This window comes from Saccopteryx bilineata, chromosome 4, assembly GCF_036850765.1.
Source record: "Saccopteryx bilineata isolate mSacBil1 chromosome 4, mSacBil1_pri_phased_curated, whole genome shotgun sequence".
NCBI lineage: Eukaryota > Metazoa > Chordata > Mammalia > Chiroptera > Emballonuridae > Saccopteryx > Saccopteryx bilineata.
Genome location: NC_089493.1, coordinates 291,040,658 through 291,067,553, shown reverse-complemented (window position 1 = coordinate 291,067,553; position 26,896 = coordinate 291,040,658). Strand labels below are relative to the sequence as shown.

The following is a 26,896-nucleotide window of genomic DNA, read 5'->3' as shown; positions in this document are numbered from 1 at the left end:
TGAACCCACACTCAAGCTGGTGACTTCTGGGTCTCGAACCTGGGTCCTCTGCATCCCAGTTCGACGCTCTATCCACTGCGCCACCGCCTGGTCAGGCAGTTTTTATCTTTTATACCATATTTTTACGGTATCTTTTCTGTGTTTAGATACATAAATCCTTTGTGTTATCACTGCCACCAGTATTCAGCACAGTGACCGGCTGCACAGCCTTGTAGCCCAGGAACATTCGGCTGCACCATTCAGCCTTGGTGTGTAGTAGGCTGTGCTATGTTTGTGTAAATGCACTCACCCTGTGATGTTTGCACGATGAAATCATCTACTGACCCATTTCTCAGAATGTATCCCCTTTGTTAAGTGATGCATGACTGTACTATATCTTGTTTTTCTTAGATTCATGTTCAGTGTCTGGCTTAGGAGTTAAGTAACAAACGTTTGTTGGGTGAATAAATAAGCTCCTTGTCTCAAAGAATCCCACTACCACCCATGTTACTGCATAAGCTAGGAACTGAACTTTCATTCTTTTTATTTTTTAAAGTGACAGGAGGGGAGATAGACTCCCACATGCGTCCTGACGGGGATACACCTGGCAACCCCCATCTGGGGCTTGATGCTCGAATCAACTGAGCTATCCTCAGCACCTGGAGCCAACATTTGATCCAATCAAGCCACTGGCTGCAAGAAGAGAGAGAAACAGGAGAGGGAGGGGAAGAGAAGCAGATGGTTGCTTCTCCTGTGTGCCTTGACCGGGGATCAAACCCTGGATGTCCACACGCTGGACTGATGCTCTATCTACTGAGCAAACTGGCCAGGGCCCTAACCTTCACTCTTGAGACTTATTTCACTTCATTTTTATTCCATCACCAAATCAACTTCACTGCCCTAGACGGCCCTCAGAGCAGTTCACTTCTCTCCCTCCACCCCATCTTGATGCAAGCCACCACTGCCGGCCGCCGAGAGTGCCACAGCCACCTGACAGGGTGCTCTGCTGCCCCGCTGGCCCCTTCCGGTCCACCCACACTGCAGCCAGAGGGGTCTCAAATGCAAATCTGATTTTAAAATAAAGGCTGTCCTTCACATAGCCTGGGCCCCCTCCAGCCTGACCCCTGATTGCTCCCCGCAGACTTCTCTCTTACTGCTCTTCACATTGCCCTCTCTTCAATCCTTTTGTTTATTATGCTTCTTCCTGTGGCAGGGCCTTTGCACATGCTTTCCACTGCCTGGACTGCTCTCTTCTCTTTCCCTGGGATGTCAGTAATTGCCCATCCCCCACATCTGAGATCAAGGACCACTTCCTGAGGGGCTCTCAACCCCTCTGACCAGATCAAAGGTCCCTGTTATCAGGTCCTTATAATTCTCATATGCCAGACTACTTTTTTTGTGGCACTTGTCATAAGTGAAATTTTTTCAAATCATTGCCATATGCTTCTTCAAAATCCACACTTTCCAAAGCAAATAGAGCAAAAGTTAGCCTCCAGTTTTAACCAACAGACCTGTACAGACATTTATTTATCTGACCTCAAAGAAATTTTAATCAAGAGATCCATCAAATTTTAAAAAGCACCTGTATTCAGAGAAGAGCTGATTATTTTCCACATTTGGCAAAACCAATTAGCATCAGAATACTTGTCTTTATTTATTTTTTTAATTCATTTTCTTAGAAAGGAGAGAGAGAGAGGGGAAGAGAGAGAGAGAGGAGAGAGAGAAGGGGGGAGGAGCAGGAAGCATCAACTCCCATATGTGCCTTGACCAGGCAAGCCCAGGGTTTTGAACCGGCAACCTCAGCATTTCCAGGTCGACGCATTATCCACTGCACCACCACAGGTCAGGCCTTGTCTTTATAACGAGAAAGTTTTATTTTCATTGATGTCCAGTGGTATTGTTTGGGCTACAGGCTTTACTTGTTTTTAAATAACTTATTGGAGTTTACTTTATATGCCCAAACATTCACTCATTTAAAATTTACACTTCAAGAGTTTTGTTTTGTTACTATATTTGTTAGAGAAAGAGAGAAGAGAGAGGTGAGAAGCATCAGCTCATAGTTGGTTACTTTAGTTGTTCATTGATTGCTTCTCATACCTGCCTTGACTGGGGGAGGGGTTGCTCAAGTCCAGCCAGTGACCCCTCACACGAGTCAGGAATCCTGTGCTCAAGCTGGGATCTTGAAGTTTCAAACCAGGACCTCAGTGTTCCAGGTGGAGGCTCTATCTACTGTGCCACCACCAGTCAGACAAAGTTTTATTTTGGATTTTATTTTGGAGAGGAGAGATAAAAAGTGTATGGGGGTTGAGGAACAGGAAGCATCAACTGGTTACCACTACTTCTCTTATGTGACTTGCTGGGGCAAGCCCAAGGTTTTGAACTGGCGACCTTAGCATTCCAGGTCAACACTTTATCCACTGCACCACCACAGGTCAGGCTTATTGTATTATTTATTTATTTATTAATTTATTTATTGGTGACAGAGACAGACACACACACAGAGAGGGACAGACGGACAGGAAAGGAGAGAGATGAGAAGCATCAATTCTTCGTTCCAGCCTGACCAGGCGGTGGCGCAGTGGATAGAGCGTCGGACTGGGACGCAGAGGACCCGAGTTCGAGACCCTGAGGTTGCCAGCTTGACGGGCTCATCAGGTTTGAGCAAGGCTCACCAGCTTGAGCCCAAGGTCGCTGGCTCGAGCAAGGGGTCACTCGGTCTGCTGTAGCCCCCTGGTCAAGGCACATATGAGAAATCAATCAGTGGACAACTAAGGAACCACAACAAAGAACTGATGTTTCTCATCTCTCTCTTCCTGTCTGTCCCTATCTGTCCCTCTCTCTGTCTCTGCCACAAAAAAAAAAAAAAAAAATCTTCGTTCCAGCACCTTAGTTCATTGATTGCTTTCTCATATGTGCCTTGACCAGAGGGTTTCAGCAGACTGAGTGACCCCTTGCTCAAGCCAGTGACCTTGGGCTCAAGCTGATGAACTGTGCTCAAACCAGATGAGCCCGCGCTCAAGCTGGCGACCTCGGGGTTTTGAACCTGGGTCCTCTGCGTCCCAGTCTGACATTCTGTCCACTGCGCCACTGCCTGGTCAGGCTTATTGTATTTTTTTAAAAAGTTTTTTTTCATAGAGAGAGGAGAGAAGGAAGAGAGGGAGTGAAGCATCAACTTGTTCCACTTAGTTGTTCCATTTAGTTGTGTACTCATTGCTTGCTTCTTATTATGTGCTCTGGCTGGGGATTGAACCCATGGACTCAGTGTGCTGAGACAAAGAATTATCCACTGAGCCACCTAGCCAGGGCTTATTGTGGTTTTTTTTTTTTTTGTATTTTCCTGAAGCTGGAAACGGGGAGAGACAGTCAGACAGACTCCCGCATGCGCCCGACCGGGATCCACCCGGCACGCCCACCAGGGGCGACGCTCTGCCCACCAGGGGGCGATGCTCTGCCCCTCTGTGTTGCTCTGCCGCGACCAGAGCCACTCTAGCACCTGGGGCAGAGGCCAAGGAGCCATCCCCAGCGCCCAGGCCATCTTTGCTCCAATGGAGCCTTGGCTGTGGGAGGGGAAGAGAGAGACAGAGAGGAAGGAGGAGAGGGTGGAGAAGCAAATGGGCGCTTCTCCTATGTGCCCTGGCCGGGAATCGAACCTGGGTCCCCCGCACGCCAGGCCAACGCTCTACCGCTGAGCCAACCGGCCAGGGCCTCTTATTGTGGTTTTAATTTGCATTTTCCATAATGACCAATAGTGTCATATATTTGTTGGCCATTCATGTATCTTTTTTGAAATATCTACTCAAATCTTTTGCCCATTTAAAAAACTGTGTTTTGTTTTATGGAGTTGTAAGAGTTCTTTTTACATCTGGATAGGTATAAGTCCTTTGTCAGCTACATGCCTTGCAAATTTTTTTTTGCAGTCTGTGGCTTGCCTTTGCATCTCACAGGTGTGATTTTACATGTGTCTCCTCAGATAAGATTGATGCGGGCATGGACTAAACTTGCTTTTGCCTGACAATGCCAAGCTCATAGATGCTCAATATTTTGCTGAGGAAATTCAGTAACTGCAATCTGAAGTTCCTCTCCATCTCCTTCCCTTTAAATGCGGAGGGGAGGCCTGGTTTAATTTCTGAAACATAAAGTATCTCCTGGGACAATGCCAATGAGGGGTCTCCTTGACTCAAAATAGTTCATAATAAGGCACCTTGGGGGCCTCACATTCTCCCCGTGAGACTCCAGGGTTTCAGTAGAGCTCTTGGTTGGAAGGGGGTTCCTGAAGCAGCATTTGCATAGAACTATACTAATTTTATTAGAGTGTGTGTTTATAAGCTGCATCTTGGAGACTGGGGCGGTGTGCATAAGGAACCACGCCAGGCTGTCCTTTGATGCCAGGCCTCTGTGGTCTTGCTTTGCAACCCCCCTGCGTCCCGGTCTTGCAGCTCCTTAGGGGCAAGTCCCTGCTTGCCCCATACGAGACCACCAGAGGGCGCAAGAGCTTGGCTCCCAGATGGTGGTGAGGAAAACCCACTCCAGACCTCGGCTGGGGTTCTGGAGACGTTCCCTTCAGCGTCTACTGCGAAAGCTAAGTTTACAGGCAGCTGTTAGGGGGATCAGAGCGACAGAAGGGGGCTGAGCAAGAGGCCAGAGCTAGAATGTGGCTGCTCAACATTCATTCACTCATTTATTTATTCATTCAACACTTAGTGAGCATGTATGAAGCCCAAATCAGACCCTGAAGAAGAGAGAATAATCACTTAAGAGAGCGAGAACTGCTCATTGGCATTTCTAGAAATATTTACTATTCCCAGAACCTCTTAACATTCCATTATCTCGTTTGGGAAGAAGTCAGCCAAGTGCGTGTTGCAGATAAGGAAGCCGAGATTCAGAGGGTTGGGCAACTTCACCAACCCCGCCCACACTGCCTTCAGCGTGGCTGTCTCGGGGGTGACTCCGCGGCGGGCAGCGGGGCTCCAGGAGTCTGCGAACGCTCGGTGGTTACCCCGGCGACGGCGAGGCAGTCACGTGGTGCAGGAGCCTGCGGGAAGCCGAAGGAGCATGCGCGGCCCTGGGCCGCGGCTTCGCAGTGGGGCGGCCCGTCATGTGTCAAAAGCTTGCAGGCGGTGGCGTCCAACACCCGAGCTCCATCGTCACATGACCGACTGTCGGACATCATGGCGGCGGCCGCGGCGCAGCGTCGGGGCTGAACTCCAGCGAGTGTAGCGGGCTCCTACCCGGGGTGAGGGGTGGCCTCCACCTGGGGGGTGGGGACGATCGCGTCCTCCTGCACGCTCTCCTGTCCCCGACATCACCCGAGTTCCGCTCGTCCCCTCCGCGCGGTGTCTGCCGGGACGGGGGGCGAGACTGGGGACGGGCCCGGGTTCCATCCCAGCCGTGCTCTGTGCTTCGGGGCGAGCTCCCACCCGTCTGGGCGCGCAGCTCCCTCGCCTGGGTTCCCTCCACCCTCCTTTCTCCAGCCTCCTCCTTTCGCAGGTAGGATCGTCGGTGGGACCGGAGCGCGGGCGCGCGCGGTCCCCGAGACCATGACCGGGTCCGAAAACGAGCCCTTCCTCAGCCAGGCGGATGACACGGACGACGGGCCGGTGCCTGGCACCCCGGGATTACCGGGGTCCATGGGGAGCCCGAAGCCCCAGGTTCCGGAGGTCCCGGACCAGGAGGAGCTGCAGCGCATCACGGGCTTGTCTGCGGGCCGTTCGGCTCTCATAGTGGCCGTGCTGTGCTACATTAACCTCCTCAACTACATGGACCGCTTCACCGTGGCTGGTACTGACTTGAGTTAGACGTGGGGGAGGAGGCGGGGCCCCAAAGGTGCGGCCTTGCGGAGCCCATCCTGAGTCTTCTTCCCAGGCGTCCTTCCGGACATTGAGCAGTTCTTCGATATCGGGGACAGTAGCTCCGGCCTCATCCAGACCGGTGAGTAGCGGCCCCTCCCGGGTAAGGAGCAGCTAGCTATTTCTCCTTTTCTTACCCCAGTAGGGGCCACATGCTGGCGTGCCTGGGCCCTCACTGATGGAGGAATAGTGGCCAGAGCTAGGGGAAAGGGTGGCCCCGATTCTGCTCTGAAGTTGTTCTGGTCAATTAGCATACCTGGTTTAAAGAGGGAGTCAGTTTAGTGTGATGTTTAAGACAGACCTAGGTTTAAACCTCAGCATTCTACTCACAGTGTGATGGTAGGCAAGGCCCTCGACCTCTCTAAGCCTCACTTTCCTTGTGGGTGAGATGGAACTAGTAATAACCCAGATCGGCTCCGGGGCTTGATGTGAGGATGAAATGAGACGATGCTTGTGAAGTGTGGAATACATTGCAGTGCTGAGAACATGGTAGGCACCCAAGAAACACTGGCAGGAGGGGGTTTCTGGAATGGGGAGAGGTGAGTGAAACTTGTTTAGAACTTTGGGATTTGTGAGAGAGGGAAAAACAGGGCCAAATCCTCTTTTTCTTTTTCTTTTCTTTCTCTCTTTCTTTCTTCTTTTTAAGATTTTATTTATTCATTTTAGAGAGGAGAGAAAGAGTGGGGAGGAAGGGGGAGCAGGAAGCATCATCTTTTAGTAGCTGCTTCTGGTTCTTGTATGTGCCTTGATGGGCAAGCCTGGGGATTTGAACCAGCAACCTCAGCAGTCTAGGTCAACGCCCTGTCCATTGCGCCACCACAGGTCTGGCCTTCATTCATTTCTTGAGTATTTTTTTAACATCTACTATGTGCCCGGCCCTGGAGAAAGTGGTGATAACATCCACAGAACTTGTCCAAGACCTTTTATGCCCATTGTCTTTAAATCCTTCCATCAGCCAAGGAATGGGTGTTAGTCTTAGGGAGGAAGTAGTTAGTATTATATAAAGAAACTGAGGCTTGGAGAAGAGCTAAGGCTTGCCTGCAGTTGCACAAGTTAGAGGCAGAAGAGGAATTTGAGTCGAGGTCTTGCAGTGCTCTTTGCTCCAGTCCAGGCCAACAGGGAACTGCAGATACTGAAGGCAAAGACAGGAGACACGAGAATGGAATCATAGGTCATGGTTTGCAAAACTCTAAAGCGTGGTTGAGTTAGAGAAGAAGCAAGTCTTTCTCAGCAGCCCCGTTCACCTTTTCATCCAACACATGTTTATTGAGCACCTGTTGTGTGCTAGGCCGTGTATTAAATAATGAAAATACAGTCATGGCTCATATAGGCAAGGTCACTGTGTTAATGGAGCTGATGTTCTACTGTGCCTGAGTGGGCAACAGCCCATAGACACCTGAACTGCTAATGTGATAGTTTTCCATAGGGATCAGTGTTACGTAAACGTGGTAGAGACTGGATGTGTGGTGGTTGGAGAAGTGTCTCAGCTGGAACCTGCACTTGCTAAGCTCTGTGACACTCAGAGGAGAGGACAGAGTGTTCCAGACAGAGAGGACAGCAGCTGCCCAAAGCCCCCAGATGGGCTTGGCCGTTGAGCCGCTGGGGTGCAGAGAGAGGAAGGGGCGAGCTTGGGTGGGAGAGGCAGGGAGAGGTCCAGTCAGACGGCTCAGGGTGGACCATGGTATGGAGTCTGGATTTTGTACTTGGCTGGGTGGGAGGAAAGGCCGAGTGTGCAGGGCTGAGCCATCCATTCTACAGCGGAGCGTTTCAGACACGCTGACCTGGGCTTGGACTGCCCCTGGCAGGAAGCTCCGATAGTTTCAGGGTGGGGGTTATTCCGGCCCCGTTTGCCCTCCTGGAGCTGGGATGGGGGGTGGGGCCGGGGGCCGGGGGCCGGGGGCCGGGGGCTGGGCTGTGACTCTCTGCTTCCCCTCAGTGTTCATCTCCAGTTACATGGTGTTGGCGCCTGTGTTTGGCTACCTGGGTGACAGGTATAATCGGAAGTATCTCATGTGCGGGGGCATTGCCTTCTGGTCCCTGGTGACACTGGGGTCGTCCTTCATCCCCAGAGAGGTGAGGCCCCCCCCGATGGCTCCTGCTTCCGGCCCCTCCACTCCCTCGTCGATCTTGGCTTCTGCTCTTTGGAGTCATTGCAGACTGAGCCTGGAGGACTTTGCAGTGTTCCTGCTCCGTGCTGTCTTGCTCCTGTTTGCCTGACTTAATCAGCCCACCCTGTCCTTTCCCCTTTCCTTTCGGAACCTCCATCTGTCCCCCCTGCTCCTCCTGGCCGTCGGCTCCTCCCACTGACTGAACCCCCACCCACTCCCATCTCTTCCTCTTCCGTGGAACAGACCTCGCCCAGACTGCCCTGTCCCCCCTTCCCCTCTCTGGCCAGACTTCCCGAAAGGCCCCTGGCCGAGCTCCAGTCTGGGTGCAGGAGCAGCCGGGCAGAGGCTGTCCCTTTGCTGGCACGCCCCTCCCACTGCCCCTTGAGCGCTGCCCGCCGAGCTGCCCCCACCACTCCATTGCCAAAGTCAACAGTGACCTCGCCGTTGCTAAACGTAGCTCCCACTTCCTAGTCCTCTTCTCGCCGGGCTCCTGGGGGCCTCTGGCTCCACTGACCCACTTCTCCCTTCTGGAAACTCCTCTAACGTCGCTGACGCCATCCTTCTGGTTTTCCTGCTGCCGCTCTGCCTGTTGCTTCTCTGCTCCTTTAAAATCTCCTCTGCTCTCCTCTCTGCCCCCGAGCTCTGTCCTCAGCCCCAGGCACACTCCTTGGGGGACGTACTCTGTCCTGGCTTTGGGGGGCTTTGGTAGACAAATGACCTAAGGTCATTATTCACTATTGGGTGGGGTGGGCAGGATAGAAATGATTCATTTTGCACTTACCAGGCACAAGGTAATGAATAGACCTTATATCATCCAATCCTTATGATAGTTATATGAACAAGTTGATATTATCCCCTTTATCGAGATTAGGAAACTGAGGCTCAGAGAGGTTAAGCTGCATTATCCAAGTCACAGCTAGTAAGCGGGGGACCGGGACTCCAGCGTAGGTGTGTCTGATTGTAAAGTCGGCCTCTCCCGCCATCCCTGCCACCTCTCTGGAACTGACCGGTGAGATAGGCCGGAGGCTGGCTCCAGGCTGGGTGGCTATCTCCCCACCCTGTCTCGTTCCCAGCGCTTCTGGCTGCTCCTCCTGACTCGGGGCCTGGTGGGGGTCGGGGAGGCCAGCTACTCCACCATCGCGCCCACCCTCATTGCTGACCTCTTCGTGGCAGACCAGCGGAGTCGCATGCTCAGTGTCTTCTACTTTGCCATCCCGGTGGGCAGGTGAGTGGGCCTTGGGCCTGCCTGCTGCGGAGGCTGAGGGGCCTGGCACTGGGCACGACTGACCAGCGGTCCCTTCTTTGCCCCAGTGGTCTGGGTTATATTGCAGGGTCCAAAGTGAAGGACGTGGCTGGGGACTGGCACTGGGCTCTGAGGGTGAGTCTGCTCACGGCCTGGGGGAGGGTCAGCAACATTGTCCCCGATTCCCCCTTGTGTCACTTCAGACACCCTGTTTGAAGGCAGTGCTCGCTCTGCCAAGCCTGGGGGAAGCCTGGTTGCCCTCACCATAAAGCCATGTGCTAGACAGAACTCTTGGTTGCAAGTGACAGAAGCCCATTGTAAAAGTGTAAGCCCTCAGATGGGACTGGATTGGCTCTCCTACTGGAAAGCCCCAGGTGAGCTTCAGGTAGAGCTGGATCCAGGACTCCCACTCACAGGAATTTGATCACCCTTTTCTTAGCCCTGCTTACCTCTGTGCTGCCTCTGTTCTCTCCAGCAAGTGAAGACGCCACACGTTTATCTTCCCATTTAGAAACTCTGGCACCCTGGACCCTTGAGCAATAGTCCCGGATAGTATCTGATTAGCTGAACACGGATCACGTGCCGGCCACTGAATCACTCACCGAGGCCGGGGAAGTTAACACTCTTGCCGGCCAAGCCTGGGTTACAAGCCCTGCCCTCTTTGAACCACATGGATTGAGAAAAGTGGGGAGAGTGGTTTCCCAAAAGAAAATTAAGGTGCTGTTACCAAAGAGGGAGCCGTTAGGCTTGCAGAAATGGGGTGGCCCCCAGAGGCGTTCGCCCCAGCCCCGGCCCCCAGTGGCAGGTTTGGCGACCTTGAGCAGGCAGGCACTCCCGGGTGTTCGAGGTCTTGGGGCCTGAGTGGCCTTCACCGCCCTTCCCTTTCTCCCAGCCCCAGGGGTTTAAATGTGTCTCTGCATGTGCCCATCCTGAAGCCCCCTCTTTTCCCAGGTGACACCAGGTCTAGGCGTGGTGGCTGTCCTGCTGCTGTTCCTGGTAGTGCGAGAGCCGCCCAGGGGGGCTGTGGAGCGCCGCTCGGACTCGCCACCCCTGCACCCCACCTCGTGGTGGGCGGATCTGAGGGCTCTGGCAAGAAAGTGAGTTTAATTCCATCCTAACCTGTCATTTTAGATCCCCAGCAAAGCTCTGACAACTGGGTTGACATTTACTGGGGTCTTTGTTTTCTCTCCTGTCTCCTGGCCAAACGTCAAAAGCTAGTAATTCCGTCATTACCGCCCCCGGGTGGCAGCTGCTTGCATGACAGGCCCATATCCTGAGAGCCAGGACAGCGACCGCACCCAGGGCCCTGCCCCTAGGAAAATAGCCAGGACAGGAGGGCAGAGCCCCTACCTGACACCTCAGTGGAGTCTGACTTCCTCCCGCCCGACTGTCTCTGTAGCCCTAGTTTTGTCCTGTCTTCCCTGGGCTTCACTGCCGTGGCCTTTGTCACGGGCTCCCTGGCTCTTTGGGCTCCTGCGTTCTTGCTGCGCTCCCGTGTGGTCTTGGGGGAGACGCCCCCCTGTCTTCCTGGAGACTCTTGCTCTTCTTCTGACAGGTACGCGATGGGAGCTGGGGTGGGTGGCCTGCAGGGGGCAGGGGACCCGGTGGGAAGGGGATGCCTCAGACCCAGACCGAGGGAGTTGGAACCCCAGCCCCCAGCTCTTCTCCTCTCCCAGAGTGTCGGGGTCCCGGTCTGGGAAGTAGGGCGATGGGAACTCTCTGCCCGTGGGGTGTGGTGCCCGCGTACACCTGGGTTGTGAAGGTGGCTGGGACAAACCATCTTCTTCTCCAGGCCAGAGGGGCGAGGCTAGGGGACTTTGCAGGCAGATGGACGTGTCCACATGCCCGTCCCCCTGCCCCCAGCCTCATTTTTGGGCTCATCACCTGCCTGACCGGGGTCCTGGGTGTGGGCCTGGGTGTGGAGATCAGCCGCCGCCTCCGCCGCTCCAATCCCCGGGCGGACCCGCTGGTCTGTGCCGCTGGCCTCCTGGGCTCTGCTCCCTTCCTCTTCCTGGCCGTGGCTTGTGCCCGTGGCAGCATCGTGGCCACTTACGTGAGTAGCCAGGAGGCACCAAGGGGGGCCGTTTCGGGTCCAGAGTGGAGGAATGTGCACTGGGCGGGACGGGGTCAGCCCGCAGTGGTTCCGAGCTGACTACAGAGCGGGATGCCTGGGTGTGAGTTTCAGGTCTTGCCCTTCCCCACTGTGTGGCATTAGCCAAGTGACTCACCTCTCTGTGCTGTTCCTCCATCTGTAAAAAGGGAATGACAGTTCCTGTCCCACAGGGGTGTTGTGAGGACTGAGTTAATAGGTGGGCCTCGTTGTGTTTGCTCTCGTGTTGAGATTAACCCTGCTCCCCACCCCCCTCTGCTCCCTCAGACTTTCATCTTTATTGGAGAGACACTGCTGTCCATGAACTGGGCCATTGTGGCCGATATTCTGCTGGTGAGTCGGCGGGCCATTCCAGGCGTGGCCGGAGCTGACGGGAGCAGGGAGTGGTGTGGGAGGGCGCCCTCACTTTGAATTGTGGCCTCTGCCCCTTCCTCAAAACTCAGCCCCAGAAGGGCCGTTAGCCCTTCACCCAGTCACATCTCTGGGCCGGGGTTCACCGCTGCCCTCAGCCGAGCTGAGCCTTGGCCCCCTCTGTGCTCTTCGTCTCCTGCTTCTCCTCCCAGTATGTGGTGATCCCTACGAGACGCTCCACCGCCGAGGCCTTCCAGATCGTGCTGTCCCACCTGCTGGGCGACGCTGGGAGCCCCTACCTCATTGGCCTGGTGAGCACGGCCCTGTTGCTGGGCCTGGGGGGGGGGTCAGCACCCTGCGCTCCTCGCTCTGGCCGGTGGCCCGTGGCCTGAGCCTGGGCTGAGGCCCCAGCTAGGCCTCAGTGTGGTCGGTGCCAGGCACCCCCCCCCCCCCCGGGACCCTCAGCTAGACAGGAAGAACTTTGTCTTTGCGAGTTTCTACTGAGGCCACGGACCTCTCCCTGGAGGTCGACACCCTCCCTTCCTGGCTCCAGCCTCTGTTCTGCTGGAGTTCGGTGCCCCCTGTCCTCAGTGCCCTCTCCAAGTCTCTCTTCTGGCTTTCCTCTCCCCGTGTCCCCGTAGATCTCCGACCGCCTCCGCCGGAACTGGCCTCCCTCCTTCTTGTCCGAGTTCCGGGCCCTGCAGTTCTCGCTCATGCTCTGCGCCTTTGTCGGGGCCCTGGGCGGCGCGGCCTTCCTGGGTACCGCCATCTTCATTGAGGGTGACCGCCAGCAGGCCCAGCTGCACGCACAGGGTCAGTGGGGCCTGTCCTCTGTCCGCGCACGGCTCCTTGGCCACCTTCATGACACTGCCTGCTTGTTCATTCATCCGTGTCCCGTCCTGTGTCCCTGGCGTTTCTGTCCACAGCTCTCCCTTCACCCAGCTTCGGGTCTGCCAGGCCGACAAGCTCGTGTCCCGCTGTGGCCACAGCTCTGAGGCCCCATTCGTTTCCCACCGCCTGTTTGTCCCCTCCCAGGCTTTGCGTCTGTCTGCCCATCTAAGCCTGGCTCTGACCCCTCCCCCGCCAGGTCTACTACATGAGCCGGGGCCCGAAGATGACCGGATCGTGGTGCCCCAGCGAGGCCGCTCCACCCGGGTGCCTGTGTCCAGCGTGCTCATCTGAAAGCCGCCACTCACCCGCCTGCGTACTGACCACAGCTGGTCTCAGGCCCCCCACAGCGGGCTCCTGGGTCCAAACCCTGGGCCTGGCCCGGCTTCTCGGGGGGGCCTTGGGCCATGTCCCAGCTCCCACACACTACACGGGCAGCCAAGGGCGGGCGACGGGGGTCCGGGATGGCAGCCCCCTCCACTGGGGGAGCCCCAGGGGCTCGGTGCTATTTGTACTGAATAAAATTTGTAGCCAGACTCCAACTGCCTGCTTGAGTCTCTCCGGGTGACCCCTGGACTGTAGGGCATGCCCCTCCCCAGTGCCCGGGCTCCCGGGGGCTGCCAGGTCCCCTGTGAGGCTTCTGGGCCGGGGAACAGGGTGGCATGAGCTGGCTGTGTGTGACTGTGAGTCACGCCCCCATTTCTCCTCGGGCCCGCCCCGTGGAAGGCCGACTGGGACCAGGTGGGGGTGGCCCCGTGCCCCTCTGAATGCCCCCTCGAGCCCTGGCTGTGGCCGCCAGCTGCTTTGTTTCCCCTCTGGGATGAATTGCCCCTTGCCTTGGAGACTGGCAGACCCTTCCTGAGGGCCTGGGGGCGGCTCCTGAGGCCTCCTCCTGTCCCCACTGGCTGGGTGGGGGTGGGAGGGGTGGGTGCAGCCGGCTGAGGGGCCTGATGATTTCCTGCCCTCACCCAGCGCTCACCACAGCTTCCTGCCGCAGGCGGGCGGCGGGCGGGCCAGCACTGGGGAGAGCAGGCTCCCAGCCGAGGAGCAGGTAGGCCTGCGTGCGGGGCCACGCCGGGGTGGCTGGTACCCCGAACTGCAGCCCAGGCCCTGGCCTGACCACCCTCGGGTCCAGGGTCTCCCACAGCCAGCACCGACCCCCACTCGGCCCAGCAAGGGGAAGGGACCCGGGGAGTCATCAGGGGGACACGGCCGCCCCCCGCCAGGCCCCTGCGCTCCTGCTGGCCGGCCAGCGCTCTGCCGCAGCTCTGTCCTGGAGGGGCAGGCAGTGTACGGCGGGCGGCCAGGCCTGGCCCACGCTCTGTCCTGCAGATGGAGGTGGCCCTCCTGCTGCCCTGGCTGCTGGGCCTGCTGCTGCTGCCTCTCCTGGCCGTGCTGCTGATGGCGCTCTGTGTGCGCTGCCGGGAGCTGTCGGGTGAGTGGGAGCCGGTGGGCAATCGGAGGCTCGGACACGCGGGCGGACGGGGGTCCGCAGCCCACTCCTCAGTTCCTCCCTCCATCTGACTGTCCCCGACTGTCCCGCTGTGGAGGTGCTGAGAGCCCGACTCCCCCGTTACCCTCTGCTCTTGGCACTCCCCTTTCCTGCCTTCTCCTCCACAGATTCCTACGAGGGCCCCACCGCCGACAGGTGAGTCTTCCCCTGGGGCCCGGGGGGCTCCCGAGACCCTGCGTGGGGCTGGGCCCGCGACCCCCCGCCCCTTACCAAGCTGTGTCTCTCCTGCCAGTTTGACCCCAAGCCGCATGATGTTCAAACCGCCTCGTGAGTACAAGGAGGGTCCCCTCCCTCCGGGGAGGGAAGGGAGCTCCCGGGCGTGTGAGCGAGCGTGTGCCTGTGTCTAGGTCCCCTGTGGCTGACCCCACGGTCTTGACCTGGGCTGGGACCGGGTAGGATATCGGCGCCCTCAGGCCTGTCCAGGGCCCAGGGCTTTCAGGGGGTTAGTTTGCCCTTCAAGGCCTTGACCAGGGTAGGGGCATGGTGTCATCTGGAGCCGTTCCTTCAACTCGGTCCTGTGTCCTCAGCCCCGCTCGCCCCCTGGCCACCAGCTACATCCTACCCACCTGTTACCTCCTATCCACCCTCGAGCCAGCCAGACCAGCTCGCCATCCCGTAAGGAGCCCCTCCCCCTTCGAGTGCCCCTCACCTCCTCGGACGGGGGGCTGCCCTTTCCGTCGCAGGCCCTCCTGCCCCAGGGCCCCGTCCGAGGCATGACTCCGCCTTTCGGTTCTCAGGAGGTCCCCCCAGCCCCCAAGGGGCTCCCACCGAATGCCGTCTTCGCGGCAGGACTCGGATGGTGGTAAGCTGGAGCAGGGCCCGGGAGGCTGGGCTGGCAGTGGGCAGGCCCCAGCTCTCCTGACTCAGTCTCCCTCTCGCTCTGTCTCTCCAGCCAACAGTGTGGCAAGCTATGAGAATGAGGGTGCGTCTGAGATCCCGATACCCTGAATGGGGGGGTTGGGGCCTGACCTGGGCTACGCTGACCCCTGTGTCGTTACCCCAGAGCCAGCCTGTGAGGACGAGGATGAGGACGAGGATGAGGAGGACTATCACAACGAGGGCTACCTGTAAGTGGCCCGGTGGGAGGCGGGGGCCAAGGCTGAGGTGTGCGCTCACCCTTCCCTGGACTTTTCCTCAGGGAGGTGCTTCCTGACACGGCCCCGGTCACCTGCACTGCTGTCCCAGCAGCTCCGGTGCCCAGCAACCCCGGCCTCCGAGACAGCGCCTTCTCCAGTGAGTTGCCGTCCTGACCGCTCCCGCTTCTCTGGGCCCCGGCCCCTCCGCCCTCCTCTCTCCCGCTTCTCTGGGCCCCGGCCCCTCCGCTCTCCTCTCCCCCGCTTCTCTGGGCCCCGGCCCCTCCGCCCTCCTCTCCCCCGCTTCTCTGGGCCCCGGCCCCTCCGCCCTCCTCTCTCCCGCTTCTCTGTGCCCCGGCCCCTCCGCCCTCCTCTCCCCCGCTTCTCTGGGCCCCGGCCCCTCCGCTCTCCTCTCCCCCGCTTCTCTGGGCCCCGGCCCCTCCGCTCTCCTCTCCCCCGCTTCTCTGGGCCCCGGCCCCTCCGCTCTCCTCTCCCCCGCTTCTCTGTGCCCCGGCCCCTCCGCTCTCCTCTCCCCCGCTTCTCTGTGCCCCGGCCCCTCCGCTCTCCTCTCCCCCGCTTCTCTGTGCCCCGGCCCCTCTGCTCTCCTCTCTCCCGCTTCTCTGGGCCCCGGCCCCTCTGCTCTTCTCTCTCCCGCTTCTCTGTGCCCCGGCCCCTCCGCTCTCCTCTCCCCCGCTTCTCTGTGCCCCGGCCCCTCCGCTCTCCTCTCCCCCGCTTCTCTGTGCCCCGGCCCCTCTGCTCTCCTCTCCCCCGCTTCTCTGTGCCCCGGCCCCTCTGCTCTCCTCTCTCCCGCTTCTCTGGGCCCCGGCCCCTCTGCTCTTCTCTCTCCCGTAGTTCCTTTGATGCTCGCTACGGCTTTGTCTTCTGTCTTCTCTTTCTAGAACGCCTGTCCTTCAGCAGTGGACTTTCTGCTCCGATCTTCTGATTTTCTTACTTTTCTTACCTCTTTGTCTTCTTTTTATTGTCCACAAGATTTCCTTGACTTTATTCTTCTTTGGCTCTATTCCTTGATGCTATTTTTTTTTTTAAGTGAGAGGAGGGGAGAAAGTGAGACAGACTCCCACATGCACCCCAACTGGGATCCACCCAGCAACCCCATCTTGGCCGACGCTCGAACCAATTGAGCCACTGGCTGCAGGAGGGGAAGAGGGAGACAAGGAGGAGAGGGAAGGGGAGAGAAGCAGATGGGCGCTTCTCCTATGTCCCTTGACCGGGAATCGAACCCAGGATGTCCCTACGCTGGGCCGACGCTCTATCCGCTGATCCAACCGGCCAGGGCCTTGACTCTATTCTTTTATTTTGTCTTTTCTATCTGAAAGCTCTTTCTTGATCCCTGAGTGTTCCTTTTTCATAGCTTCCTGTTCTTGTTTCATGGAGACAACGTCATCTTACAAATCTCTTAAGGATATTGATTATAGGGTGTCTTTTTTTGTCTTTGTTCTTTTTTTTTTTTGGAATTTTTCTTCTGCTTCCTGCATTGTCTCAGTTTCATCTGAGCTGCTTTTCTCCCTTTGTTTTGGTCACATCCTGCCTGTTAGGCACTCTCCTCAGTGTCGGTTGTCTTGAGTGTTCTGTTATTCTCCTGTCTATAGAGACATGCCCGGGTCAGCACTTCTGCACCCTGGCTTCATATACCATCCAGAATCCAAACGTGTCACCTCTCTCCTGAGCTCAGCTTCATCTGTCCAAGTGCTTCTTTTCATTCATTCCCTTATTCATTTATAATATTTACTGGATGACGCTGATAGAACAACTAGTGCGGTCGAGTCATGATGAGAGAGCTAACATCATTGAGGACCGAGTGCGTGCCCTATTAAGAGTTTTACATGTATTATTTTATTGAACCTCACAATTTCCAGGTGCTATTGAGCCTGTGCCTTTCCCTTCCTGTACCTCAGTTGTCCCAGCTGTACAAGGGCGGGGTTTATTTACTTAACAGACGCTTAGTAGCACTTACTGCTTAATAGTTACACTTAATAGTCACTTCTTTAGTCCTCACAGTACCCCTATGACTGGTACTTACTCATCCTATTTTACAGATGAGAAAACTGAGGCCCAGAGAGGTTGGATAGCTTGTCTGAGGTCACACAGTTAGTGCTGGAGCTGGATTTGAACCTGGGCAGTCTGGCTCCAAAGCCTGTCTTCTCCACATCCTCATGGAGAAACAAGTCAACACATAAAAGAACAAGATGCTATCAATGACAGTAGATGCTAGGAAGGGACCAGGACAAGAGTGGGCATCAGGGCAAGTGCATTCTCTCCGGTCAGCCCTGGGCACATTGCCCTGTGCCCTCCTTCAGGCCACTGGCCTCGCGGGTCTGGGCCACCTGCTCTGCACCCCTCTGGGGCCAGCTGTGGGTGTCTGTGTGCAGCAGGCTTGGGCTGGTTTTGTTGAAAGTCGTTGGTGGCTGTGGTTGGGAGCTTCTGGGAATCTACGCCCCGAGGGCTCCGGGTGACAGTGCCGGGCCGGTGGTTTTCTGCAGTGGAGTCCGGGGAAGATTACGTGAACGTTCCTGAGAGTGAGGAGAGCGCGGACGCTTCTCTGGGTGAGTGGCTGCTGCCCTCTTAGGGTCCCCTTCCCCCCGCCCCTCACCCTGCCACCCAGCCCCGCTCTCAGTGTGACCGAGCCTGTGTCCCTGCTGCGGCCCTCACCCTCAATGGGCCTGGCCCCTTTCAGTGTGGCTGTCCCTCCTTCTGACCTGTCCCCACAGATGGGAGCCGGGAGTATGTGAACGTGTCCGAGGAGCTGCAGCCAACGGCTCAGGCTGACCCTGGTGTGTGCTGGCCAGGGGTGGGGGTGGGCGGGGGTGGGGGTGGGGCGGGGGCGGGGCAGCCCCCTGGATGGGGGCACAGTGTGTGAGCTGAACACCAACCTTTCTCCCCCCACAGCCACCTTGAGTTCCCAGAAGGCAGAGGAGGAGGAGGACGAGGGTGCCCCCGACTATGAGAACCTCCAGCAGTTGCCATGAGGGCACGGTGAGAGCTGCCCAGCCCCGCCCTGGGCCTGCTGGCTCCTGACCCTCCCTTGGAGGCCCCGCCCCCCCCAGACCTTCCCTGACACTGGGGACCCCTCTTTACAGCCCACCTCCTGACGCCACGCCCCCTCCCTCTCTCCCTGCACTCTGTGTTTCAGCGTGAGGCCTGCCGTCCGTCCGTCCGGGAACCTGCCTTGCCCGGGAGGGCTGAGCTGGCCGCCGGCAGTGGCTCCGGGTAGGGGGGAGCCACCTGGCACCCCACCCTGGCTCTAGCCTGAAAATAGCCTGAGAATTTCCCCCCTAACTTATTGTCACTTTGGAATCCAGTCTGGGTGTCCCCAACACTCTGAACCTCCTGACACAGCCTGAGAATGAGCTGCCGGACCCCAGCCCCGCTCTGTAGTAGAATAAAGGCTGGTGCGGTCTGTAGTGCTTTTGGCTTTGCGGGGCCAGTGGGCTGGGGTCCGGGTGAGGGGCGCTGTGCAGAGGGCCCGCGTGTGTCTGTGTCCTCGTGCCTGCGAGTCTCCATCCTCCACGGGGCCTCTGCACTCCGGCGGGTCCCGGCCAGGCACCGCACGGTGACGTAGTGGTGGCTAGGACACGCCCCCTTCCGAGTGAGGCAAGTCTGACCCGGGCTGCGCGTCTGGGGCCCCCTGGAGAGAGTCCACAGAGACGATGGCCGTGCTGGGGGGGATGTGGGGCGTGGGGACGCACTGGTGGCGTGTCTAGAGCAAGACCCTTCCCTGCTGGCTCCAAGCTTTCCCATCTTTAAAAAATGGGAGAGGGCTTGATGACTTTGAAGGGCTTTCTTGGTTTTTACCTTTTGCAGTTCTAAATGAAACAACTTAAAAATCGCCGTAAGCCACTGCACAGGTTCACATGCAGCAGGACGCGTTTCAGACTCGGGTGCGCGGACGGCTCACCTGGAGGTTTTTGCAAAACGCTGATTCTGACCCAGTAGGTCTGGGATGGGGCCTGAGGCTCTGCATTCCCCAGGAGCGCCCAACTGGCTCTGATGCTGCTGTCCTGAGAAGTACACCCGGAGTAGCAGGGTCTGGTGGATGCCCTGCACTTGGCTTCCGTCTGGGCATGTGACCTAACCCGGCCAATGAGGACCGGCTTGGGACCTCGGCAGGAAGTGCCGGGAGGGAGAAGCTCTTCCTGGTCATGGCAGGTGTTCAGCTGGAGGGATGTGGTCCTGGGCCCTCACTTGGAGAGCCTGCCCGAGAATGAAACCAACATGGAGAAGAATGACCAGAAGCTTCCTGGTCAGAGTCCCTGGATCCTCTGTGTTCCGACTGTCACAGCTGAAGTGAGACATCCCCTCAGACTTCTCAGTTACACCGGCCAATAAATTAGTTTTCTCCACTGGCTTGACTGGGGTTTCTTTTTTAAAAAAGATTTAGGCCCTGTCTGGCTGGCTCAGTGAATAGAGTGTTGGCCTGGCGTATGGACATCCTGGGTTTAATTCCTGGTCCGGGCACACAGGAGAAGTGACCGTCTGCTTCTCTCCCTCCCCTCCCCACTCTCTCCCTCTCCCTGTCCCACAGCCAGTGGCTCCATTGGTTTGAGTGTCGGCCCTGGGCGCTGAGGATAGCTCAGTTGATTTGAGCATTGGCCCCAGATGGGGGGTTCTGGGTGGATTTCAGTCAGGGCGCATGTGGGAATCTGTCTCACTATCTCCCCTCCTCTCACTTAAAAACATTTTTTTTTTATTTTATTGATTTGAGAGAGAGAGAGAGAGAGAGAGGAGAAAGATGAGGCGCATCAACTCATAGCTACTTCACTTTAGTTATTCACTGATTGCTTCTCATACGGGCCTTGACGGGGGTGGGGGGTGGAACAAGGAGGCTCAAGCCTAGTCGTGACCCCTTGCTCAAGCCAGCGACCTTGGGCTCAAGCTAGCAAAGAGCTTGGGGTCATGTTGATGACCCTCTGCTCAAGCCGGTGACCCTGTGCTCAAGCTGGAGACTTCAGGGTTTTGAACAGGGGACCTCAGTGTTTCGGGTCAACACTCTATCCACTGCGCCACCACTGGTCAGGCTTGCCTGGGCTTTCTGATGCCTACAATCCAAATAGTCCTGAGTGATAAACAAAGTTGTTGGCGTCCTCTGTGGGCTCCCTAGCTGATAGTAACAGCTCTCCTCACTGTGCACCTGCTGCATTTTCAGGCTTAGCTCATCTAATCATTGTCCCCTATTGTTGTTTCCTGGAGATGCCCCCATCTCACCAGCGAGGAAACGCAGGCTCAGAGAGAAGTGCTTTGCCCAAAGTGGCAAATCTGGGATTAGCTCTGGAATTAGCTCTGGACCCGCAGCCTTCCGCTGGGTCCTGCTCTGGGCGTCGTACAGAGTGTCTGTCGGCAGCCGCAAGTGGGGAGTGTGTCACAGGTCCAGCTGGAGAAACGAAGGGGAGAGAGCTGAGGAGAGCGCTGGACTGTCTGGCCATCAACAGGTGGAGCTAAGTCGTTTATCTGGGGAGATGGAAATGGGCAGAGGCACCTTTGTGCTGGGCTGAGGGACATCTGTTTGCCAACAAGATGTGTCGGTACAACCGCCTTGGAGAACAATCTAGTAACATCAATAAAGCTAAAGATGGTGAGTCCCTTTACCTAACACATTCCCGGGTGGAAACCTGAAGAAGTGGCCCTGGCCGGTTGGCTCAATGGATGAGTGTCCGCCTGGTGGGCGGACGTCCTGGGTTCGATCCCCAGTCAGGGCACACAGGAGAAACGACCATCTGCTTCTCTTCCCCTCCCCCTCCCACTTCCCTTTCTCTTCCTCATCCACAGCCAGTGGCTAGGTTGATCCAAGCATCAGCCCCAGACTGGGCGTGCCGGGTGGATCCTGGTCAAGGCATGCGGGAGTCTGTCTCAACTGTCACTTAAAAAAAAGAAAGAAAGAAAAGAAACCTGAAAAAAGTAGCACATAGATTAAGGGGGTGGGTAGAAGAGGCTCAGGGCAGCACTGTGCTGGCTGGAAACAATAGGTGATGGCCACCAGGGAGTGGACACACACCAGGGCTCTCACCAGTGATAGAAGTGAATGAAAGAACCGGCACCTCTCACGTCAAACAAATGTCACCCATGGAACTGGAGTAGGAAAAGGAGAACAAGTTATTTATATAAAGCTAAAAGACCATGAATAAAGATATATATGTTGTTCAAGGGTACATGTATATACAAGGATATCAATTTAGGCAAAGGAGTGAAGAATCCCAGCCTCAGGAGAGTGGTGACCGTGGTGGGTTAAGGTGGAGAGATGTGGGAAAGGAGTTCAGGAAGGCCTCAATGATATGTGTCGTGTCTTATTCTGAAGCAGTGTTGGGTACGTAAGGTTCGACGTATGATTCTCTCAAGTGTTTGCAGATCTGAATGGTTTCATAGGAAGAGACCCTGGGGCCCAAGGAGGGAATGGTTGGAGTTGGGAGGGCAGGGCAGCTTTAGGAGACAGTGAACAGGAGGCTGAGAGCCACTGGTCTTTATGTGAGTTGCATACGGCACTTCAGGACTTAGGAACAGTATATGCAAAGGCCCTGCGGTGGGACACGGTGAGGAAGCTGTTGCAGTAATTCACGTGGGAAAGGTGGTGGGTTAGTTGGAGCAGCAGGGGCAATGGAGACAGGTGGGAGAATGAGATGCTCCGGATGTGATGATGTCTGGCTGTTAGGCATGGGGGAGTCTCGGGTGACCCTGGTTCTTGTTTTAGTGGGTTGGGGAGGGGCATTCTGTGAGGCACTAAACAGATTTCCATTTGTGTTTCTTGGACCAACAGAGGATGCGACTTTGCTTCCACCCATCAATGAGCCACGGGCTCTAAGGGGTTGGGGCTGGGATTTCTTAGCACACGGGGCTGATCAGGAGAGAAAATGCCTTCAGATGGAAGCCTGGGAGCAGAAATAGCTTTTTCTTGACATTTGTTGTTGGAGGAAAGGTAGGCTTAGTGGTAAGTGATGAGAGAGTGTTTTCCGGAATTGCTAGTGGACACATCGGGTGCTTCCCAGTCAGAATCACAGCTCTGGCGACTTGGGTTCTCTCTAAAACAGTCCTTGTGATGGGGGTCCTGGTGCAAGTAGTTTATTTGAGAGGTGGTCCCAGAAGTCACTGGCGGGGGTTTGGGGGAGTGAGACAGGAAAGAGAAGGCAGCCAACAAAAGGTGCATGTTAGAGCCAGTTACCACTGTGGGCGGCTGGGGCGAGGTCCTGTCCTCACCGAGAGGCCACAGGGGGCTGTGAGCCCTCTGGCCTGGGAGGGGGCCGCTCACTTAGACATCTCCTCCCGGGAGTCCCTGGTGGAGGCCTGCTCCCAGGGCTTGTTCATTCTTCAGAACTTCAGGCCGGCCACAGACAGGGGCACAGCGGACCCCAATGGCCGGAGCAGGTCCTGAACCACGGAAGGCAGGGGCCACGCACAGCGTCCTGCACAGGCAGGGCAGCGCCGCGGCTTCCACAGCGCCTGCTCCAGGGTGCACGCTGTCAGAGAGGCTCAGGCAGTTGTCCCAAATGCATTGCGTGGCCTACACGTCCTGGGAGAAGCTCCCCAAGAAAGAACCCTGCTGTCGGAACGCCTGGGGGAAGCTGAATTCTCTACCCCTTCGGAGAGTCAAACTTTGCATGACCTGGTTGAGTGCTCGAAGAGACCCGCGGTAAATATCTTCGTTTCTCTTTGCCTAACCTGGTATTTTCCTCATTTATTTGACTTCAGGACCTTTAAAAATGTTATTATTAGCATTTTGCAGACCACCTTTTAACTCTCTAGAGGACTTTCTTTTCCTTTTTTTTTTCTATAGAGGGGAGAACAAGAGAAAGAAAGGGGGTTGGGAGAGCAGGAAGCATCAACTCCCATAGGTGCCTGGACCGGGCAAGCCCAGGGTTTCGTACTGGCGACCTCAGCGTCCCGGGTCAACGCTTTATCCACTGCGCCACCACAGGCCAGGCCAGGGGACATCTTTTGTTTCAGTCTTTCCAGCATCTGTTCCTCCTTCTTCCAATGATGCCATTGGAAGGCGGAAAGTTCCAGACTTGCCTTTTTGCTGAGCCTCTCCCTCATCTAACCACCCTCAGAGACCCCGGGACAAACATTTCTCTGCAGGCGGCCCGTCCGTCCTGGGCAGCGGATCTGCCCGTGCAGCTTGATTGCCCTCTCAAGGTCCCGCCTGCCCCTGCCCGCCCAGGGCAGCCTTGCCCTCTCAGGGTCCCGCCCATGCCCTGCCCGCGCAGGGCAACCCCTCCGGACTTCCCTCTCTTTTCCTCATTGCTGTCACTGGGCTAGGAGCTGACAAGCTGTTTCAGTTCGAACTCTGCCGCTGGCTTTCTGGACTGTGAGGACTTTGGAGAATGTTGGACTTAAATTTTAAAACCTTGGCCCTGGCCAGTTGGCTCAGCGGTGGAGCATCGGCCTGGCGTGCGGGGGACCCGGGTTCGATTCTGGGCCAGGGCACACAGGAGAGGCGCCCATCTGCTTCTCCACCCCTCCCCCTCTCCTTCCTCTCTGTCTCTCTCTTCCCCTCCCGCAGCCAAGGCTCCATTGGAGCGAAGATGGCCCGGGTGCTGGGGATGGCTCCTTGGCCTCTGCCCCAGGCGCTAGAGTGGCTCTGGTCTCTGCAGAGCGACGCCCCAGAGGGCGTGCCGGGTGGATCCCGGTCGGGCGCATGCGGGAGTCTGTCTGACTGTCTCTCCCCGTTTCCAGCTTCAAAAAGAAAATAATTAATTAAAAAAAAAAAAAAAAAAAAAAAAAAAAAAAAAAGGCCCTGGCCGGTTGGCTCAGCGGTAGAGCGTCGGCCTGGCGTGCGGGGCACCCGGGTTTGATTCCCGGCCAGGGCACACAGGAGAAGTGCCCATTTGCTTCTCCACCCCCCCCCCCTTCCTCTCTGTCTCTCTCTTCCCCTCCCGCAGCCAAGGCTCCATTGGAGCAAAGATGGCCCGGGCGCTGGGGATGGCTCCTTGGCCTCTGCCCCAGGCGCTAGAGTGGCTCTGGTCGTGGCAGAGCGATGCCCCGGAGGGGCAGAGCATCGCCCCCTGGTGGGCAGAGCGTCGCCCCTGGTGGGCGTGCCGGGTGGATCCTGGTTGGGCACATGCGGTAGTCTGACTGTCTCTCCCAGTTTCCAGCTTCAGAAAAATAAAAATTAAAAAAAAAAATTTTAAACCTTGTTATTTTCGAATCTCCAGCCCCCAAAGGTGTCCCTGAATGTAAAACAATAGGACTGCTGTTGCTGAGAAGGTTGAAAATGCTCAGGTCTGGCCGGAGTCAGAAGCCTCAATCTTATCTCCAATTTCTAGTTTCTCTTCGGTTCTCCTTTCTCTGTGGACTTCATCTTCAGAGTTTTTTGTGTTTTTTTTTTCCTGTTGTGCTCATGGGAAGGTTCTAGCACTTCCAGGGACCATGTCCTTCCAAATGGCCACCCTGGGGGCAAAATGTCCTGGTGTCTCCAGCAAATGCCTCAACATTTCTCTGATTGCCCTCGCTAGAGACACGTGACACCCTGAACCAATCACTGGCCAGGAGAAGGCCACGTACTGCCTTACTCCTGTGTCATTTGCTTCACCCCCAACTCTAGGGGGCTGGAAATCGGGAAGGCACCCAGAGAAAATTAGGGGCTCTTACTGGTAGGAAGGAAGGTGACTAGTGAGATGCATTTATTCCATACGTAAGGTCACAGAGCAAATTCCCAAGTTGCTTATGGCCGTGCAGCGTGCGTAGGGGTGCAGGGAGGTGATAGATATGTGAATTCCAAACTGCCCTCTTGATGTTCCTCTTATCTGTCAGACCTCACCCTTACTGGACTATTGACCCTGAGACAGAGGAATTCCAAAAGCTGACAAGCCGCCCCAAGGAGGGGCTCCGGACATACCAGGATTTTTGGTTCAACACCCACATACTCGAAGCCCCCCAAGGAGGAGCATTCCAGACATACCAGGACTTTTGCCTCAGTATCCCCCCAGGCTCTCCCAAACACTATATAACTCACCCCTAGTCTGTAACCAGCCGCTCTTCTCCCCCAGGAGAAGTGCTCAGCAGGGTTCCTTTCTTCCTTTCAATAAAGCCTGTTACTCTGGTCTTTCAGACTCCCATGGATTCCAACAGGAGGGAGGCTGTGCACTGGTTATGAACCGGGGCTTTGTGGGAGGAGGAAGCTTTCAGCTGGTCTAGGCATCGAACAGACATGAGGCCGATGGACAAGAGAAAATGAGCAAATTCAATGCATATATACGTATGGAAGCCTCACACACACAAGACAGGCAGAGACCCCCATGCAGGAGAGGTTCAAAGACAGAAAGGGAATGTGGGTGTATATGAGTCCTGAGCTAGGGCTGAGGTCAGATGCCTTGGGGGTCTCAAAGGGCCATTGCAGGGAAAGCACAGATGCAGGAATTAGCGGTTTGCCCGGCTCTATGGAGAAGTGGAAAGAGGTGATCTCTGGCCCTGGCCTGGTAGCTCAGTTGGTGGGGACATCGTCCTGATGTGCCCGGGTTGTGGGTTGGATCCCTGCTTGGGGCACACACAAAAGTGTATCAACCAGTGGGTGCGTGGATGAGTGGAACAACGGTTGATGTTTCTCTCTCTCCCTTTCCCTGTCTCTCTAAGATCAATAAATTAGAAGAGAAAGAGAGAGAGAGAGAGAGAGAGATTATCTCTGATAATCTCTTATTATGGGCAAGGCCCCCAATTCAAGTTGGGGGTGAGAGAGGCAGAAGTTTCTCTTGAGCCTGAAGCTCAATTGCCTTTAGCTCAAAACAATCTGAACACCACAGAAGCACGTCCTGAGGTGAGTTGTTCTGAAGCCCAGCAGTGAAAAAGGGGGAAACAAAGAGACAGGCCGGAAGAGCAACTCCACAAAGAGCAGATTATGCTCTGCGTAGGGACTGCTGCTGGGACTCTGGGGAATAAGGCTCTCTCTCTTCTGAGACCACTCGGTAGGGAGGACCTGGACCCAGAGCTGCCAGAGGCCGCCGCGTGAGGGCCACCCGCGGAAGAGAGGGCGCGTGGGGACAAGCGAGGCCTGCCGGGGCAAGCGGTTCCTGACAATGTGGGTTGAGGTCCTGGATCCAGCTCTTCCTGAAACTGGTTCACTCTTGACCTGTTTGGTTAGAGGAGTTAATCAACACCCTTCCTCCAGCTGGGCTTCTGTCATTTGCAGATGAAAGGGCCCTGACTCATCTAGACAGGATGCTGGGAGCATGACCTTCACCTTCACCGGGCCCATGTCAGGCACTCACACATGCCCCGGAGGTCCCACACACTTCACATACATTTGGTTCTTACTGTGACGCTGAGTATGCTGTTCTCGTTACTGCCCTTGTACAGATGAGGAAACTGAGGCTCGGAGAGGGTGGGTGGCCAGACCAAGTAGGGTGCTGACGCTCTCTCCTCGAGCTCCAAGGCCACCCCTGCTCCCAGGTGCCTCTTTCCACGCCCACCGAGTCCCCTCAGGCCTCTCCGTCCAGCCTGAGCAGGATGGGCAGCTGGCCACTCCGGGGCTGTGGACGGCGCCACGGCTGGCCTTAAGCCGAGTCCTCTTTGAGGACAGAGGCCATGTCAATCTGAAGGGTGGACACTTGGAGCATCTGTGGCCTGATGGGGGCGAGGAGGGCCCTGGAGCGGGGAGAGAAAGGGGAATGTAGGGTGTCTGGCCTCCCCCCCAGGGGCCCCTCCTGCCTACCTGCTCAGGGTCCCGGTACCCCCTTCCCCACTGCCTCTGCGTGTACCTGGGGGGCCCTCTGAGCACTTCTCACCCTCTCCCACCTGGCTCTCGGGCTCACCAAGTCCCCCTGTTTCCGGGTCCCCCCAGCACGCA

The 26,896-nt window shown here is 56.6% G+C and overlaps 2 protein-coding genes across 4 annotated transcripts; both read left to right on the top strand.

Moving 5' to 3' along the window:
* The first annotated feature begins 5,057 nt into the window (after positions 1-5,057).
* Positions 5,058-13,067, top strand: SPNS1 (SPNS lysolipid transporter 1, lysophospholipid). The gene is made up of 13 exons (XM_066275514.1): positions 5,058-5,212; positions 5,467-5,757; positions 5,842-5,907; positions 7,762-7,898; positions 9,007-9,158; positions 9,245-9,311; positions 10,128-10,273; positions 10,576-10,731; positions 11,040-11,229; positions 11,554-11,619; positions 11,850-11,948; positions 12,279-12,450; positions 12,725-13,067. The coding sequence occupies exons 2-13, from the start codon at positions 5,517-5,519 to the stop codon at positions 12,817-12,819; spliced, it is 1,587 nt and encodes a 528-aa protein (XP_066131611.1). The 5' UTR covers positions 5,058-5,212; positions 5,467-5,516; the 3' UTR covers positions 12,820-13,067.
* A 518-nt stretch (positions 13,068-13,585) lies between these two features.
* Positions 13,586-19,472, top strand: LAT (linker for activation of T cells). 3 transcript variants are annotated; one of them, XM_066275511.1, is made up of 12 exons: positions 13,586-13,960; positions 14,146-14,173; positions 14,271-14,305; positions 14,566-14,653; positions 14,776-14,840; positions 14,931-14,960; positions 15,042-15,105; positions 15,177-15,271; positions 17,613-17,675; positions 17,841-17,903; positions 18,019-18,105; positions 18,263-19,472. In XM_066275511.1, the coding sequence occupies exons 1-11, from the start codon at positions 13,858-13,860 to the stop codon at positions 18,096-18,098; spliced, it is 714 nt and encodes a 237-aa protein (XP_066131608.1). In that variant the 5' UTR covers positions 13,586-13,857; the 3' UTR covers positions 18,099-18,105; positions 18,263-19,472. The 3 variants fall into 3 exon arrangements, with proteins under 3 accessions (XP_066131608.1, XP_066131607.1, XP_066131609.1); XM_066275510.1 differs by having other exon boundaries at positions 14,253-14,305; XM_066275512.1 differs by lacking the exon at positions 14,931-14,960 and having other exon boundaries at positions 14,253-14,305.
* Positions 19,473-26,896: the final 7,424 nt, after the last annotated feature.